Below are 18173 nucleotides of genomic sequence, written 5' to 3' on the forward strand. Positions count from 1 at the left end.
TGTCTTGATTGAAAATGTACATTAAAGGATTGTTATTGGTCATATTTTTTTAAGTAAAAGGATGTGTGCAACACTTGTCCTTTTACCTAACAATGTCTGTAATTCTACCAATTACATATATTTTCTTTTTCAGCAAGAATATGTTGTCAACTAGTACCTAACATATCATTCATTAACATACAATTCATAAATTCAGGGATAAATGTGGGATAATAAAACATATTTCACTGCTATAATTTTTCATTTCCAAGGCAGCAAATACAAAGAGGGTGTAGCTAAAACAAGCCATGTGGAGAGCTGTTGAGTCATCACTAGCATCACATGTACCTGCTCTCAATGACACACTCATAAATAGCACAGCCATTGCTGACATGATACACACTTTCCCAGGTGTAGAGTATTCATAAATGACATGATAAATATGTCTCAAAAGGATATTCATCCATATTAAGAGATACTATTTCAAATGCTATGTTAAGAGTATGTGCCTAGTATTTTTGAGAAAGTAGCAGTACATGTTTGCAAGTCCCATCATGTAAAGCAATGTTCCCATTTGCAGTGTTATCATGAAGGATAATATTACAGCAAATATTCCTTGATGAAATATCTGGAACTGCCTTGCCGCAAGTGATACACTTGGTTAATTTATTGTAGCATAAGGGACATAATAACCTTTGTGACATAGTCAGCATCATGACAATACATCAATCTGACACCAGGAGTACACTTCATTAAGATCTTTAAGCATTGTGCCAATAATGCACAGTATGAGGCATAACCATATCATAGTGAGTCTCTTTCAGTTAACTGAATAAGAGTACTGTACCATACATAAATCTGTTCCAGCAGTGAATGCCTTAAAAGTTCTACTGATATGTTTGCAAACATAGATTCTATAAGAAATCTGCATTATCAGTCTCCTTTATAATTATCAAAAAACTAGTTTTGGCTAAAAAAACACGATACACAATTACATATATATAAATGCTATACGTGTACATTATGTTATGTTTTTTAGCTAAAACTTGCCAACTTGGCTGTCTTTTGGCAAGGGTCATTTTGCCAAACCAACCTTATATTACTTTGTTGTAATGCTGCAAAAATTAGTCTGCACATCAAGAGATGAATATATTTCAATGATGATAAATACTAACTGATCTTAACTATTTCTGCATTATTTAACTATACTGTAGTAGGTTACATAAATTTTCAATCTTAACATTTAAGAAGCCAGAGTAAATTCCTGTTTATTACACTTCAACAATATCTATATAATATCCAAGTTATTGTAAATAGACAATATGCATATCCAAGGCCAACACTGCCTGACCTATCCAGTTTTTTTGAAATAGGTTATGAAGAAAAAATTCTCCACTTTAATAATTAATATGCAGAAAGTTTATAAAAGTATTTTAAGTTTTACACCAATGATAACTGAAATTTTATCCATATTTATTTTTACATAAATTCTCATTAAAATTATTTATTTTCATACACGATACACATTGTTAAATATTACATATCTTTCAAAATGCAGGTTCTTCATTAACTCTTCCAGCTAGTCACCGGGATACTCAAGTCATGAACAAAGTTACTGCAACTGGTAGTCATATGTTGGAAATACATTTGCATCACTAACAGCAATGTTAAAACGTACAGTACTTTATTTTAGCAGTACATATCACAGAACACAGCATCCACTGCATACACCATGAAGATATTGTTGAGCTCCATATGCAAGTATTGTAGCATGCAGATTAGAAACAGCACTGCAGTGCTTAATTCAAAGATCTTAAATAGACATGCTTATGATTTCTTTTTATGTTTAGTATAAAGAGCTAGCATGTCATTTACATGATATCATATACTGCTCTGTCTGTGGAGAGCTAGGGAGTTGAGGCAAAGCCAATGTTATTGTTCTTAAAAGGGAAGAAAGAAGAGCCACTAACTGATACCAAACAAATCAATACACTCGAGGTGTATATGGTTATTACACTTGTTACATTCTTCAACTGTAAAACAAGTTATGTTACCTCACACAAAAATGAGATGTGGAACCTTAAGAGAAAATAACAATAACTCTAGCTTTACCACTTATGGTCAGTTAAGCCAGCGCTGAAGGGTTTCTGGGCAGCGCAAGTCATCACTCTATTGGGTTATGTCCTTTTATCAATGGGATTGGTCACATCAAGAGCAGTGACTTACCTTCACACTTGGTATAACCAGACAAAAAAAAAAAAAAAAGTGCTCTGTAATATCATCAAACTAATTTCAAATTGAGTAACCACATGCAGTATGGACTTCAGACAAACACAAATGAAAACTAAAATAAAGCAATGTTACCTACAACGGACAAAAATTAGCCAAAAGATAAAAGCCATTCTACACCTATTAGAGCCCAGTCATATTTGCTGTGATATAAATCTCACAAAATTTCATAATAAAAAAAAAAAAATGTTTTCCTAAAAAATAAGAAGTTTGCTCTTATTTAGGCCTATTTCAAGTGAAATTCTTTAAATTAGTTATACAGTAGTTTCATTTACTAAATATTAATATATGTTAACACCTTGAAATGGTATGTAATTATTAAACTATTTATATAGGAAAATTTGCTAAACAGATGGAAAGAGATACAGTTTAGTGGAACAAGAAATAGAATTGGGCAAATATCTCTGTTCCTAACTCAAGCCGAGTCTTTAATGTTAGTCACAAGGTACACGAAAAGCATTGAAAGTATAATTCACCAAGATTTTTAAGTTGTAAATTTGGTCAATTAAGTTAAAAAAAAAAAAAAGTTTTTAACATGCAAGGCATTTAATAGATTTATTAATAAGAAACCCATGAACATTACAGTATGTCACCAAAATACCTTATTTCATTTGCTTTGTTTTGTTCAGTTCAGTTTCATTCATAGCCAAGATCCTGTAATGGTTCTCAATATTTAGTGGGATGTAATCTAGTCTTATCCTTGCAAATCTGTTGTTCATCTGAATATGTTATCACAATGGGAAGGTCAACTTCAATGTCCTTGGAAAAACAGAACAAGGCAACAATTTAGGTCCAGTTTGTCATTATCTTTGTCAGTGGTGATTATTTCAGGAAGGACCTTGCTTTAGTTCACCAGCAATGGTTCAGCCTCATTATGTAAATACAATTGGTGTGATAGGTATGGAACTGCCTAGTCTACCTAATTGTAAATATCACATGATGGGGAGGGAGGCCATCCCTAAAGCTATGCAATCACCCCATACTCTAGTTGCCATTCACAGTTGGTGGAGGCTTACGAGGTTGTGGTGGAGGGCGACGCCCTGGAGACTGTCGAGCTGGAGTACCTTCGTGACGAGGGGGCCGCCTACGGGGCAGTGTTCCATCCCTGCTTGGAGGGCCATCAGGATATCCTCTACCTCTACCTCTACGCCCACCTTGATCAAATCCCGGAGTCCGTTCCTTGGAAGCTCTTTCAGAAGCCGACAAAGTGTCCCAGCTGTCACCAGTAGCATTCCAATTTTCATCACCAGCCCATCCTTCATTAGCAGAGGTACCCCATCCATCATCAGCTGAAGTGCCCCAGTTTTCTGTATCCCCAGCTTCACTGCCGCCCCCACGGCGACGATACTTGCGGTGTCGACGTCTGCGCCTCTTTCCTTCACTGGTTACAGATTCTGTAACATTAAAAATTCATCTATTATCAGTGTCTACTGTCTCACCAGAAGATGCATACACAGAATAGCCCCTAATTCTGCTTACATACACAACAAATAAGAAATTTCATCACGTCAGTGTGCCACCTCATATTTTGTCCACATTTAAGGCACACCCCAGTTACGACAGGCATATTCTGGGGAAAAAATAAAAACTGATGAAGTACATGCTTCAAAATGATAGTGTGCCAGTGGCTGGCCACTTAAGTAAACAGAGTAGCTAAAAGGAGGTGTGACCTGCTCAGCCTGTCATCTGCTCTGCCACCACCAATCACCAAAACAATCATGGCTGCCTGTTGTTTACAGATAACTATTTTACAATTGTTTACATCTGCTGAAACTGGTCTGTTTATTATGTAGGGTAATGTGTAAATTACAATTTATAATAGTTACTAATTTATAATTGTTACTAATCACTCTCAAGTAATCTGGAAAGCAGTTTTGTAAGGGGGCAGGGGAGGGTGTTTGGAATTTAGTTTACTGGTATCACAGCATTGAAACCACCACCACCTGCCAGCAACCCAAAACCTATCCTTGTTCCTGACCTTAAGAATAAAAGGCACAGGGTGATTTCCTCAGGTGTCCTCTTCTGGGAAAAAATACAACTTATATACCAGAAAATATGGTACTAAGTCGCTATATTAGGTGAGGTCTTCACTAGCAATTAATCTCAAAATTATTTCTAAAATATTTTTCACAACACATGATCCTTCATCTATGCTGTTAACATTTTTGTAAGATAGTATCCTATGCTTTAACAGCATGTTCACATTTGCAGATAATTTCATATACAGTAAGGTCCCACTTATACGGGAGGTTAGGTTCCAGGCTACCGCCGGAAAGAGATCGCTGGAAAGAATGCCATTTTTTCCATTTATAAATGCATATAAATGCCAGATAACACGTTTACACTAACATATATTAAGGTAAGATAAGAGAGATAAGATAGATACGATTTTCTTCAGATTTTTAACCCTGGAGGGTTAGCCACCCAGGATAACCCAAGAAAGTCAGTGCGTCATCGAGGACTGTCTAACTTATTTCCATTGGGGTCCTCAATCTTGTCCCCCAGGATGCGACCCACACCAGTCGACTAACACCTAAGTACCTATTTGCTGCTAGGTGAACATGACAACAGATACAAGGAAACACGTCGAAATGTTTCCACCCAGCTGGGAATCAAACCCGGGCCCTCCATGTGTGAAGCGAGAGCTTTAGCCACCAGGCCACCGGGGCTAGGCATTAAAAAACAATAAAAAGTAAAATACACACACAGTACACTCATTACGTACCTCAAAATATTTGTAGTCTTAATGTAGGGTGAGAGGTGAGTAGTAGTCAGGTGTGGTAGGTATGGTAGCCCTCCTGGCCAACCCATCCACACGTAATAGACTACGACATTCAAAGCACCCTATAGCAATAAAATGCACATGCAGTACACTCATTACTTAAAATATTTATAGTCTTAATGTAGGGTGAGAGGTGAAAAAATGATACAAAAATGAATAAACGTGAAAATGAGAGAGGACAGAGCCACAGAGTATGTAAACAAACATATGAATACGTCTGCTTTTTGTTCATACACGTTCACTCCCATGTCTGTGAATCTTATACCATAATACAAACACCTTACATTGTGTGAAAGTTGTCTCCATTTTGGTAAAGTAGAATAAATAAGGAGTAACACTCCCATTTTCATGGAACACACCATTTTTAGAAGGAATGATGCTCTGAGTGAAGGCATACGAAAGGAATAATTTTCTACATTTACCCCCAGTAATACTGTGTACACATTTTCTTTCGTGTTGAACTAGAGAAAATGTCATTCTTTCCGACACAATGACAAGATAACTGGAAAAAACATCTCATATTTATGTTAATTTATTCTACTGTAGGGTGTATTTATCATGTTACATGTTACGTAGTGTGTATATTATATAACTTTTTAAAAAATATATCATAGACGGATTAATCAAAATGTCTATATTAACATAATATATGACATTTAATGCGTCTCAGAATGATTATTATAGATATTATTATCATTATTTAATATGGTGTCTTCGAGACTAATAAGACACTCTTAGTGATTTTAACGTGTACCTGCACGCCAGCAGTGTGTGTAAGTTTATTTAGGTACAGGTACACATTAGTATAATTATCAGAGTATACAGTGGTACCTCAGCATATGACTAGCTCCCAACTCGAACAATTATGTAAGTGTGTATTATAAGTGTATTTTTGGGGGTCTGAAACAGCTTAATCTAATTTACATTATTCCTTATGGGGACAAATTTGTTTGGTATTGGCACTTGAACAGGCTTCTGGAATGAATTAAGTTCATAACCTGAGGTACCACATGTATCTAAAATATTAAATACAGTGGACCCCCACTTTACGATCAGCTCCCAATGCGACCAATTATGTAAGTGTATTTATGTAAGTGTGTTTGTACGTGTATGTTTGGGGGTCTGAAATGGACTAATCTAATTCACAATATTCCTTATGGGAACAAATTCGTTCAGCAATGGCACCTGAACATACTTCTGGAATGAAATAATATCGTAAAGCAGGGGTCCACTGTAACTTTAAAATCCTTGAAATTTTAGAAAGATTCCAAACATAATGGATAGAGGTGCTCACAGGGAATGTGAACCCACAGTGACTGTATTAGAAAGTCAGATGGGAGGAGCCACATAGTGTGTTTTGGTCATAATTTGAAATGTCCGTATTAGTGCAATGCCATAAAGTGGGGCCCCACTGTATTCATAGATTTTTATCAGAAATCTCTTTTTTCATTATTCCACAAGTTCATCTGATCCTTCTTAATTAATTTATTATTTTTTCTACAGATTTATTTCCTCACTTCATATAAAATCTCATCTTCATATTTAACCTTTAAAGTTTTGCACTGATACATGCTGGTTGAGGTCAACACTTTGCTACTCTTGATTCATCAAGGATCTCTGAGCACTTGCTCGTTTTCTCTTGTATTCTACTCTGCTCCCATTACACAAGCCAACAAAAACTTAACTTTTTATCCAGTTCAAAAACAAAATTGTTTTAAGTTAACTTTGATGCACTGATCAAGAATATGAGCTTGTTTAGTCTATCACGTAAGGGTTTTTGAAAGCTTATCAATAATTTAGCCATATAAAGTTGAACCACATGATATATGTTACCTAAAAACATTGCAGGTACTACATTATGCATACAGTAGGTATTAAGTGTGGTGCATGCAATGACAAACAAATTTTTCTTAACAAATTCATTATATAAATGCATAACAAAAATAAATTTCCAGTCATACAAACATACTGACACCACAATTTTCAGGCTTCATCGCTTGTGTTCAGTATTGCTCTTCTAGACCAGTGTCGAGTAGGAGTCGACCATCCAACTGATGGTCAGGTTTCCCATGATATCTTTTTTCTATGACGACTGTCTTGGTGAGATCATTCACCATGGGGTTCTATTTCACAGAAACTGTACATGTTGCAGCAAAACTAAGTTCAGATTTGAATTCAGCATCCCAAAATTAGTGTTTCTAACTAATTTTGGGATGCTGAACATGAACTGAAGCCATTATTGGCCAGTATTGTCAGTCACAAAAAAAGTGTTAAACCTTTAAGGGCCATACAGCCCTACAAGACTGAGGGTCATAATAGGGTAAATAGGGAGGAAGGGGGGAAGAAATAAAAGTCTGCTGCACAAACTAAAAAAAAATTAAAAGTTGGTATAATGAGTGAGTTACAGTTAAGACATCACAGTCTGTATACACAGTGAGGCACTCCAAGAGGGGGGGGGGTAGCCAGGGTAAGGGTATTTTGATTATACATGGTGAGGCACTCCAAGAGGGGCGGGGGGTAGCCAGGGTAAGGGTATTTTGATGCTGAAGATCAGAAATAAAATTTATGTCTTCTTTGATAAATGATCTAATCGCCCAGAAGATTTTGGACTGTCAAGGTGAAAATCTTGTAGAGGCACTGGGTGTCCAAGATGACCATGTGAGCCTAATGATTCTATTACACAAGTGTACAAATAGTTTCCCACAACCAGCACTGATAAAAGGAAGCCATCCAGAAATATAACTGCAGTCTGATCAAAAATCACTTGTTCATGAACTATGAGCAATGATGCAGTCAGGAATCATGAATGCACAGATACAGCATTAGGAAACAGTTGGAAAAGGGCAACTATTGTACCTATGAAAAAGGAAGAGAGTCTCAGCAGCAGAAAGTGCAGAGTTGTTGACAAACTCATTAGCCTAACATCAAAATAGATGATGTTAGGTGATTTCTCTGTGCTTGCTGATTATGCAACCTTGCCAGCAATGAATGTGAAGAACAATGGGATGTGAAGAATAAAAACTTTAGACCACTTAATACACTTTGGGAATCAGAGACCAGTACAATTATTATTATTATTATAATCAAAAAGAAGCGCTAAGCCACAAGGACAATACAGCGCTGCAGGGCAGGAAGGAAGCGAGGACATCAGGTGGCAAAAGGGAGATGGATGAGTAATAGGTTACGGATGACAGCGGGGTAGTGGATGGTGAAAGGGTAAAGGGCAACAAGAGACTGAACTAGAAAGGGTTGAGGGGAGTGCGAAAAGTATCATCAGAGTTTGTGGAGTAAATCAGTCGTTGTCAAGAAGTCAATGAGAGAGTCAGGATTAAAGGAGGGTCCATCACCAAGAAGAGAGTAGTAGAACGAAGACGACGTTGGAGGTAAATTCTGTGTGCTCGTTGATAGAGAGGGCAGTCTAACAGAATGTGGCTAATCGATACTGGAACTTGACACTGCTCACAGAGAGGAACAGGGTGCCTCTCCATGAGATACCCATGAGTAAGACGAGTGTGGCCAATGCGAAGGCGGGAGAGAGTGGTCTCCCAACCTCGGCACTGATGACAAGAAGACGGCCAGTAACCTATGCTCGGTTTAATAGAATGAAGTTTGTTACCGAGCAGAGTTGACCAACGTTGCTGCCAACGGGTGCGAAGGTGGGTAGCTATTGCAGCAAAATAGTCCAGAAATGGAACACCTCGATAGGAAATTGGTAGGTCATGTACTGCCGACCGCGCAGCAGTGTCTGCCTGTTCATTGCCCTGTACGTCGACATGACCAGGGACCCAAGAAAAAACAATATCTTTATGTTTGGTAGAGATACGGCGTAGCCAAAGTTGGATACGGAGAACTAGGGGATGAGATGTATCAAATTTTCGTATAGCCTGTAGAGCACTAAGGGAGTCTGAGACTACTACAAATGATGACACAGGCATAGATGCGATATGAATAAGTGCTGCAAGAATGGCATACAGTTCAGCAGTAAAAATGCTAGCTGAAGATAGTAAATGCCCCCGCACGACGCTGTCCGGAAACACTGCTGCGAATCCGACGCCGTCTGAAGACTTAGAGCCATCTGTGTACACAGCGGTGGCATGAGAATGGGAGTGGAAGTGATCAAGAAAAAGAGAGCGGGAAGCCACCGTAGGCAGTTGAGCTTTCGAGCAAGGGAGTGAGAAAGAACAGACCCGAACAGCTGGAACTTCCCAGGGGGGTAGGGAAAAGTGAGATGCTACATGAACATATAAAGGTGGTAACTGAAGGGAAGACAAGAGTGAATGTAGGTGAAGAGAAAAGGGATGGAGCAAACAGGGGCGGCGAACGAATAAAGAATGTCTACTAATATCGGTGACCATTCTATAAATGAAAGGATTGTGTAGATCGTGAGAGAGTACATAGTAGCGTAGGCAATGGGCATCACGGCGATCAGACAAGGATGGAACATTCGCTTCTGTATAGAGGCTCTCAACAGGGGAAGAGCGAAAAGCACCAAGGCACAAACGTAATCCTCGGTGATGGATAGAGTTAAGGCTAGAGAGAGTAGCAGGAGAGGCCGCGGAATAAATCTGGTCACCATAATCGAGTTTCGATAAAACGAGGGCTGAATGTAGGCGAAGCAGAGTTCGATGATCAGCTCCCCAGGAACGATGAGCAAGGGTTTTAAGAAGGTTTAGCCGGCTGTGACAAGTTGCCTTCAGAGAGGTAATGTGAGGTTTCCAGGATAACCTACGGTCAAAGAGAAGGCCTAGAAACCTGACTGTATCACGTTCGGGGATACGGGAGCCATAGAGATACAAAGGATGATCGGAGATAACAGAGCGTCTAGTGAAAGTAATTTGGTGAGTTTTGGTACTTGAAAATTTAAACCCATGCGTGGTGGCCCAAGTGGAAACACGGTCGACCGCATGCTGGAGAGAAACTGCAATAAGATGACAGTCAGCGCCTGCACAAGCAATAGCGAAGTCATCAACATAGAGTGATGACCAAATATTGGGTGGAAGAACAGAAGCCAAATCATTTATAGCAAGGAGAAACAGTGTTGTGCTTAGAACACATCCCTGAGGGACACCTTCAGCTTGGACGAAGTCCGGGGAAAGAACATTATTGACTCAAATATGGAAATGTCTGTCAGTTAAAAAGTTCTTAAGGAAGGATGGTAGATTGCCTCGGAGGCCTAAGGAATGGGCCTGGGCCAAAATATTATACCTCCAAGTTGTGTCATATGCCTTCTCAAGGTAAAAAAATATGGCAATAACCGAGTGATTATTCGCAAAGGCATTACGAACATACGTATCCAAGCATAGTAAGGGGTCTATGGTAGAACGACCCTTATGAAAGCCATATTGACTAGCGGAGAGACTGTTGTGTGTCTCTAAATACCACATTAAACGTCGATTTACGAGACATTCCATCACTTTGCAAACTGCACTAGTAAGAGCGATGGGGCGATAGTGGGAGGCATCATGTCCTGTAGTACCGGTTTGCGGAAAGGGAGAACAATGGCAGATTTCCACAGCTGGGGAAGAACTCCTTGTGCCCAAATAAGATTGAAGAGGTGTAAGAGGACTACAAGGGCTGACCGATGTAAATGTTGTAACATACGAATATGAATGTCGTCAGGCCCAGCTGCCGATGATCGGCAAGCTGAGAGCGTTGCCTCCAGTTCTTGAAGTGTAAAAGGCACATTATACTGTTCTTCTCTGAGAGGAGAAAAGTCCAAGGGTACTAACTCTCTGGCAGACTTTGAGGAAAGAAACGAGGGGCATAGATGGAGCCCTCGGGAAATACGGACCAGATGTGTGCCAAGTTCAATGGCAACGTCGAGAGGGTTTGCTACATCAACACCAGCGACCCGTAGAACAGGAGCCGGGTCAGGAGAGTATTTACCACTCAATTTCCTCACTTTTTCCCAGACTGTACTCATAGAAGAAGCAGGGGTGATAGTGGAAACATAGTCTCGCCAACAAGTGCGTTTAGCTTCACGGATGACACGGCGAGCGATCGCACGCTTCTGCTTAAAATCAAGGAGTCTCTCAGCAGTTCTATTGTATCGGTACCTGCCCCATGCAGCATGTTTCAAACGTACTGCACGAGCACAAGCAGGAGACCACCAAGGCACGCACTTCTGAGAATGCCTGCCTGAGGTTTGGGGTATAGAATGAGAAGCTGCGGTATAAACTGACGTCGAGAAGATGTGTAGGAGCTCATCAATGGAGGATGAAGAAGGAACCTCACTAAAAGCAGTGAGGTGTGAGTAAAGATCCCAATTTGCCCGATCAAATTGCCAGCGAGGGCTACGGAAAGGTGGTGAATAGGAAGGAGAAGTAAGAATGATCAGAAAATGATCGCTGTCATGTAAGTCTGGTAGAACAGACCAGGTGAAGTCTAGTGCAGTGGAGGAAGAGCAGACTGATAGATCGATACAAGAGAGAGTATGAGTACGAGGATCAAAATGGGTGGGAGTACCCGTATTTAAAACATGGAGGGGGTGAGAGGTGAGAAAAGCCTCCAACTGGATGCCACGTGAGTCACAATGAGACCCCCCCAAGAGGAAATGGTGGGCATTAAAATCACCAAGTAACAGAAGTGGTGGTGGTAAGGATGAAACAAGAAAGGCAAAGTCTGGGATAGAAAATGCTCGAGAAGGAGAGAGATATAAAGAACATATTGTAAACCACTTATTCAAGTGGATACGGGCTGCAGTGTAATGCAGCGAGGTATGGACAAATAGTTGACAGTACGGAATATCATTGCGTAGATGAAGGGTACTTTCATTAAAGGTCCCATCTGAGAAAGGATCCGAAAAATACAATAAATTATAGCCTGAGATAGGTTGGAAAACAGCCGAGTGTAATTTTGGTTCTTGTAAGCAAGCACCAACAGGGGAAAACCTGGAAAGCAACATCTGAAGCTCACCCCGATTACCCCTGAGGCCGCGGATATTCCACTGTAAATAGGCCATGATTAGCGATGAAGAAAATATCAGGAATCTGTAGGTAAAGGCACCTACAAACTAGAGGGGTTAGAAAAGTCAACGTGTGGTGGCATTGGAAGACGTTCAAGTAGCGAAGGAACGGAGCTTTGCGAAGAATGGGGTTGTGAAGATGGAGGAGAGGGAAGAGAAGGAACAGGAAGTGAATCAGTGTCCATTGAAGGTTTAGTCTCTGCAATATATTCTGAAATGGCTTCAAGTGTTTCTGAATTCGAAGATGTATGGGAGACCATATTGGAGATAGAAGGAGGAGGGTGAGTAAAGATTGGGACAGTAATGGACTGTACCAAAGTAGAGGGGGAGGGAAGAGTGTAAGGGACTGGAGATGAAGTGTGGGGGGGGGGGACAGAAGAGGCAGAAACCTGTGATGTGGCAGAAGAGGGAGAAACTTGGGAGGGGACGGGGGTAGAAGGCATAGTACGAGGAGGAGGGTGAATCTCCACACTTGTAATAGAGCCAGAGAGAGGGGAAGAACTAGGTACAGAGACTGGAAAGGTAAAGTGTGGAGGTGGAAGAAGGGAAGGAAGGGGCAAAGAAGATTTAAGCAATGTGGATTTTTTGGACTTCTGAGTAGAGGGGCGATTGGTATTAGGTGTCGTATGAGGTCTTGTCGATACTGGGGCTTGTGAGGAAGGACGCGAAGATGTGAGAACAGACTGAGTTGTAGTCGGGACGTCAGAGCCAAGGACAGCAAAAGGATTAGATGCCATAGTGGCTATGGGAGGGGTAACAACAGAGGAGGCTGCAGAAGATGGGACCCCAGAAGTGGGGGGATGTTTGGAAACACGAGAATAAGAAACACGGGGTAGTCTCCCTTGGAGGCGGAGATGAGTAACTGCCATAGCATAAGGGAGACCTTCTGCCTCTTTGAGGCAACGGATTTCACGTTCATTTAAGTAGACCTGGCAACGGCGGGAGTACGAAGGGTGAGCTTCATTACAATTAAGGCAAGATGGAGGATGACTGCAAGATGTATTAGAATGGTTGTCGGCACCACAGACTGGGCATTCGGCCATAGATCTGCAATATTTCGCTGGGTGACCAAAACGCCAGCAATTTCTACATTGTTGCGGTGTAGGTATCACCTTTCGAACTTGTAACCGATGTCCCGCGACATATACAGAGGACGGGAGTTCTCGGCTGTCAAAAGTTAAACGAGCCACATTGCAAGGGTAACGTCTCCGCCCCCGGGCAGGAAGGACATAAGTGTCTACTTTGAGGATTGGGAGATCCTGGAGTTCCAGCTGTTCAAAAACGTCATTGCCACATGACTGGAAATTCTGTTGGACTATGGTATGGGGCAGAATGACAGTACCACTACAAGAATTGAGAGAAAGATGTTTTTCAATAGTAACAGTAGTAGTATCGATATTCGAAAGGAGAGAAAGATCATGAGCTTGGGCAGCATTCTGGACAGTGACGATGCGCATACCGCTCTTGAGAGCATGAAATGAAATATCTCTACCAACATGACGCAGGAGCGCTTTGACAATACTATGGTCAGAAAGGTAGGCAGAAGAAGAAGTCGGTCTTAAAGTAAAGAATTTAGTCCATTGTGTGGTCCGAAACTGAGCGTGGAGAGGGAGTGCTTGACGTGTCGGTCTTTTCCGAGTAGAATGGGAAGGTAACGAAGGAGCATCATCAGGAGATTGACGTTGGCGTTTAGGAGTAGGACCGGAGTTGGTCCGGCGTGAAATGGGCGGGCAATTCGAAAATTGCCGTACCGTAGAGGGAGAAGCCGGAAGCATAGTCAAAGGAGAGCGGAGTTCAGACAAATCGAAGGAGTCAGTCGAAGCCCCGGTACCTGAAGCGGGTGAGGAAACAGCACCAGCAAGAGGTACAGGGGCATCAGGAGTGTCCGAAGAGTGGTCTAAACACAAGGCAGGGTCAGAATGGGGTGCGGTATCAAGAAGGGGCCCGGGGGTAGTGGGTTCATGGACTAGGGCTGCCATGGTTAGGTTACACCTTTGCTTTTTGTTTTTAAGAAAAAAAAAAGAAAGAAGAAAAGAAAATAAAAATAAAAAAAAGAATAAAAAAAGGGGGGAGCGGGGAGGAATAGTTCCCAGGAGGAATGAAAGGGCCGGAAATCTCCCTCTGCGCCCAAGAGGACCTCAACACTGCTAGTAGCACAGATGCAGCATGGAACCCGTGCCATACCCTACCCTTCATGCCAGTAAACCAGCAATCCGGGATAGCAACCTCACATCTGCCGAGCTACCTCGGTGGACAAAAGAGAGGGCGGCCGGATATCCGCCACAAAGCATACCTCCTTCGACCACCACCCCCGGAATCCGAAAGGTGGCTTCCAGAGATACACCCGTCACCCGAAAGACACCCAAAGCTACTCCGGGATACAGGAGAGGGATCGGGACATCCCCAGGCAATCCAGATTCCACGGCAAACTACGCCACTGCCAAGAACCTCAACGGAATGGGATGGACCCCGGTGTCCTTTCCCCTACCTAGGAACTAGCGTGCCTGTGGGAGAAATCCCAAAGGCCAAAAAGAGGAAGGGCAAAAGGGAGGGGTGAGGAGGAGGAGGAGGAATGGAAAAAGGGGAGGATGGGATAGGGGAGGGGAGAATGGGGGGTAATTAGGTTCGGTCTGAGGAAGAAGACCGACAGGGTTAATTCCTCAGACCAAGAGCCTCTTCACCATGCCAAGGAGCCCCCCTTGAAGAGGAGAGACCAGTACAAAGGATGAAGCAGACATATATACAGATAACAGCAGCAACACACATATATAATTCTGTTGTAAACTGGAAGTCTCTAGCAAGTGTCAGTGAATCAAACAATTATCCACCACCAGATACTGGAGAAGCAACACAAAACCAGCTGAACCTCCATTTTATCCCCTTATAAATGCACTAAAGGACCGCATTGCTGACCAAGGGGTTAGAGCTTCAAGGGCAGATTCAACTTGTAGGCCAGCGTAAAGGAGAGCGCAGGTCTCTTGAGCATAACAAACACCCAGGACATGGACCACCCAGGGAAAGTTGTCTAATCCATTGCCGCCAAAACATTAATCTTCTCCACTTCTTTCTTCAGCATCATTAAATTATACTGAAACATTTCTAAACTGCCAAGGTTTATATCTTTTTATGTTAGGAGAATGCACTGTGAATGTTCTACTCAATGCAATAAAAGAACCTATTCTTTTATTAATATTGCAACACTTGAATACTTGCAAAGCAGTGGAATCTTCCTAAATATCAGTACCGTGGCCCTGGATAAAACCTACAGTAAGTACTGTACTTACCAGAGGTGAAGGTGTTGAAGAAGAAGAAGAGGTGAAGGTGTTGAAGAAGAAGAAGAAGAAGAAGAAGAAGAAGAAGAAGAGGTGAAGCTGTTGAAGTAGAAGAAGAGGTGAAGCTGTTGAAGTAGAAGAAGAGGTGAAGCTGTTGAAGAAGAAGAAGAGGTGAAGGTGTTGAAGAAGAAGAAGAAGAAGAAGAAGAAGAGGTGAAGCTGTTGAAGTAGAAGAAGAGGTGAAGCTGTTGAAGAAGAGGTGAAGCTGTTGAAGAAGAGGTGAAGCTGTTGAAGAAGAAAAGGTGAAGCTGTTGAAGTAGAAGAAGAGGTGAAGCTGTTGAAGAAGAAGAGGTGAAGCTGTTGAAGAAGAAGAGGTGAAGCTGTTGAAGAAGAAAAGGTGAAGCTGTTGAAGAAGAAAAGGTGAAGCTGTTGAAGTAGAAGAAGAGGTGAAGCTGTTGAAGAAGAAGAGGTGAAGCTGTTGAAGAAGAAGAGGTGAAGCTGTTGAAGAAGAAAAGGTGAAGCTGTTGAAGAAGAAAAGGTGAAGCTGTTGAAGAAGAAAAGGTGAAGCTGTTGAAGAAGAAAAGGTGAAGCTGTTAAAGAAGAAGAGGTGAAGCTGTTGAAGAAGAAAAGGTGAAGCTGTTGAAGAAGAAAAGGTGAAGCTGTTGAAGAAGAAAAGGTGAAGCTGTTGAAGAAGAAGAGGTAAAGCTGTTAAAGAAGAAGAGGTGAAGGTGTTGAAGAAGAAGAGGAGGTGAAGGTGTTGAAGAAGAAGTGAAGGTGTTGAAGAAGTGAAGGTGTTGAAGAAGTGAAGGTGTTGAAGAAGAAGTGAAGGTGTTGAAGAGGTGAAGGTGTTGAAGAAGAAGTGAAGGTGTTGAAGAGGTGAAGGTGTTGAAGAAGTGAAGGTGTTGAAGAAGAAGTGAAGGTGTTGAAGAAGAAGTGAAGGTGTTGAAGAAGAAGTGAAGGTGTTGAAGAAGAAGAAGTGAAGGTGTTGAAGAAGAAGAAGTGAAGGTGTTGAAGAAGAGGTGAAGGTGTTGAAGAAGAAGTGAAGGTGTTGAAGAAGAGGTGAAGGTGTTGAAGAAGAGGTGAAGGTGTTGAAGAAGAGGTGAAGGTGTTGAAGAAGAGGTGAAGCTGTTGAAGAAGAGGTGAAGGTGTTGAAGAAGAGGTGATGGTGTTGAAGAAGAGGTGATGGTGTTGAAGGAAAGTCACTGGAAGAGAAGAGAGGGGTGGTCACAGCTGATATAACAAATTAGTGCCAATTAAATAATCAGAGTGAATTTGCAGGAAAGATCAGACCATCAGAGAAAAAAGTGGACAAATTAATTAAGCATGACAATGCACTGAAAGAGTTGGAAACATAATCAGTGTGCCTTCTGATGAATGGGACAATGAAGAGAAGGACTTAAGAATGACCTAACAATCCTCACAGAATGACACCAGGTGCCTGTAAGTGTTACTGATGAACTAAAATGCAGTTCAATAACAGTGGCATAAATCTCTGCATGACAGCATAAGCTACATTCAGCTGTTGCTATTGATTATGAAGCAAATAATAACATTAAAAATACTGGAGTTGGTACTTTTCTGCTTTTCATTTACCTCTGTAGACATAGGCAAAAAGATAAGTAGAAATAAAGACACAGGTAACAGAGGCTCCTTTCAATACATTTCACCCAGCCTTGGGCAAAACTGTTTATTAATAGGATCCTCTGCTAACAGTGACTATTTCCTTTAATTTATGCAGTTTTTATATTTGTTAAAAAATTTTCTGCTTTAAATTTCTAAAAATATTAATTTACCTAAAAACGCAATGAATAATATAACCCTTCTGTCTATAATTTTAGCCTAAAATTATTTTAATGCCTTTTAACTATATTACAGTATTTTATAGCATGGAAAATTAATTTCTGCATAAGCTATGGTGATCCACCAGGAATACAACCCCCTCCCCCACCCCAACCCTTACTGTCTATTAGTAGCAATTAAAAACTTCCCTCTCTCGGCATAATAACTGCGAAAAACACCAAATTTTACAAGAAGCTACCAAAACAAAGAAGGCATTTGTGGCAATTGATCAGGCCCTGATCCACTGCAAGGCCTGGTCACAAACCAGACCACTGGGGTGTTGACCCCCAAAATCCTCTATGGGTATACTCCAGGTAACACTTGTCCTCCATTTTGAATCCATCAATACACAAAAATTGAAGTTTTACCCTATTTCTTGGACACAGTTTAGGCCATCCAAATAACTGAAGCAGACCTAGCAAAAAGCCACTAAACAGACTCAAGGGTGGTAGGGGTGCAAGCCCAGTCAGGCATTTGTATTTTGTGCCTCTTGCCTACTGGACCTGTGCTGCCACCTAGCAGACCTAGTTCAAATTAGAGCTCCATACAGAGCACCCTGTTTCACTCTCACTCTTTGGACAGATGCATGACAGGTTGTATATCTCACTCTCTCTGGGGCTATGGTCTGGAGTGGGAATAGCATCAGTCACTATGTACCTACTGTAAGGCTCTCCTCCATTCTTCTTACTTATACTAACCACGTTACTAATCTACAACAACACAATGCCCAATTCCACAAAAACCAGAAGATACATTTGGTGAGAGTAGTCTTCACAGCAGTTTGTGTTACACCCAGGAAGGAGAGAGGGGGAAGACAGAAGTCATGTGTTGAGTCACTTCATTGCCCCATCCAAGCATCATATGACTGCCAGTGGGCAATACAGACTTGTATCTGCAGACTGCAGCACTGAGACATAGCACTTGAGAAATCTTCGCAGTGTCATCTAGGTCCTCTTACAGCCACCCGCTGCATGCTCTTACATGTTTAGAATCACCTGATACTTGCCCAGCATCGTCACTACCCGGTGTTACAGTTTCACCACCAGTTA

The 18173-nt window shown here is 41.4% G+C and overlaps 1 protein-coding gene across 4 annotated transcripts in view; it reads right to left on the reverse strand.

Annotated features, from left to right (window-relative positions):
• Window positions 1–222: 222 nt before the first annotated feature.
• The window catches only part of Fmr1 (synaptic functional regulator FMR1), a 497688-nt gene continuing 479737 nt past the window's right edge, over window positions 223–18173 (reverse strand). For 2 of the 4 annotated variants that reach the window (XM_070085321.1, XM_070085322.1), the window contains one exon: window positions 223–3662. In XM_070085321.1, coding sequence (XP_069941422.1) covers window positions 3253–3662 — 410 coding nt within the window. In that variant the 3' untranslated portion in view covers window positions 223–3252. The remainder of the gene's footprint in view (window positions 3663–18173) is intronic. The other 2 variants (XM_070085323.1, XM_070085324.1) reach the window with 2 other exon arrangements.

The sequence above is a fragment of the Cherax quadricarinatus genome, chromosome 15, assembly GCF_038502225.1.
Source record: "Cherax quadricarinatus isolate ZL_2023a chromosome 15, ASM3850222v1, whole genome shotgun sequence".
Taxonomy (NCBI): Eukaryota; Metazoa; Arthropoda; class Malacostraca; order Decapoda; family Parastacidae; genus Cherax; species Cherax quadricarinatus.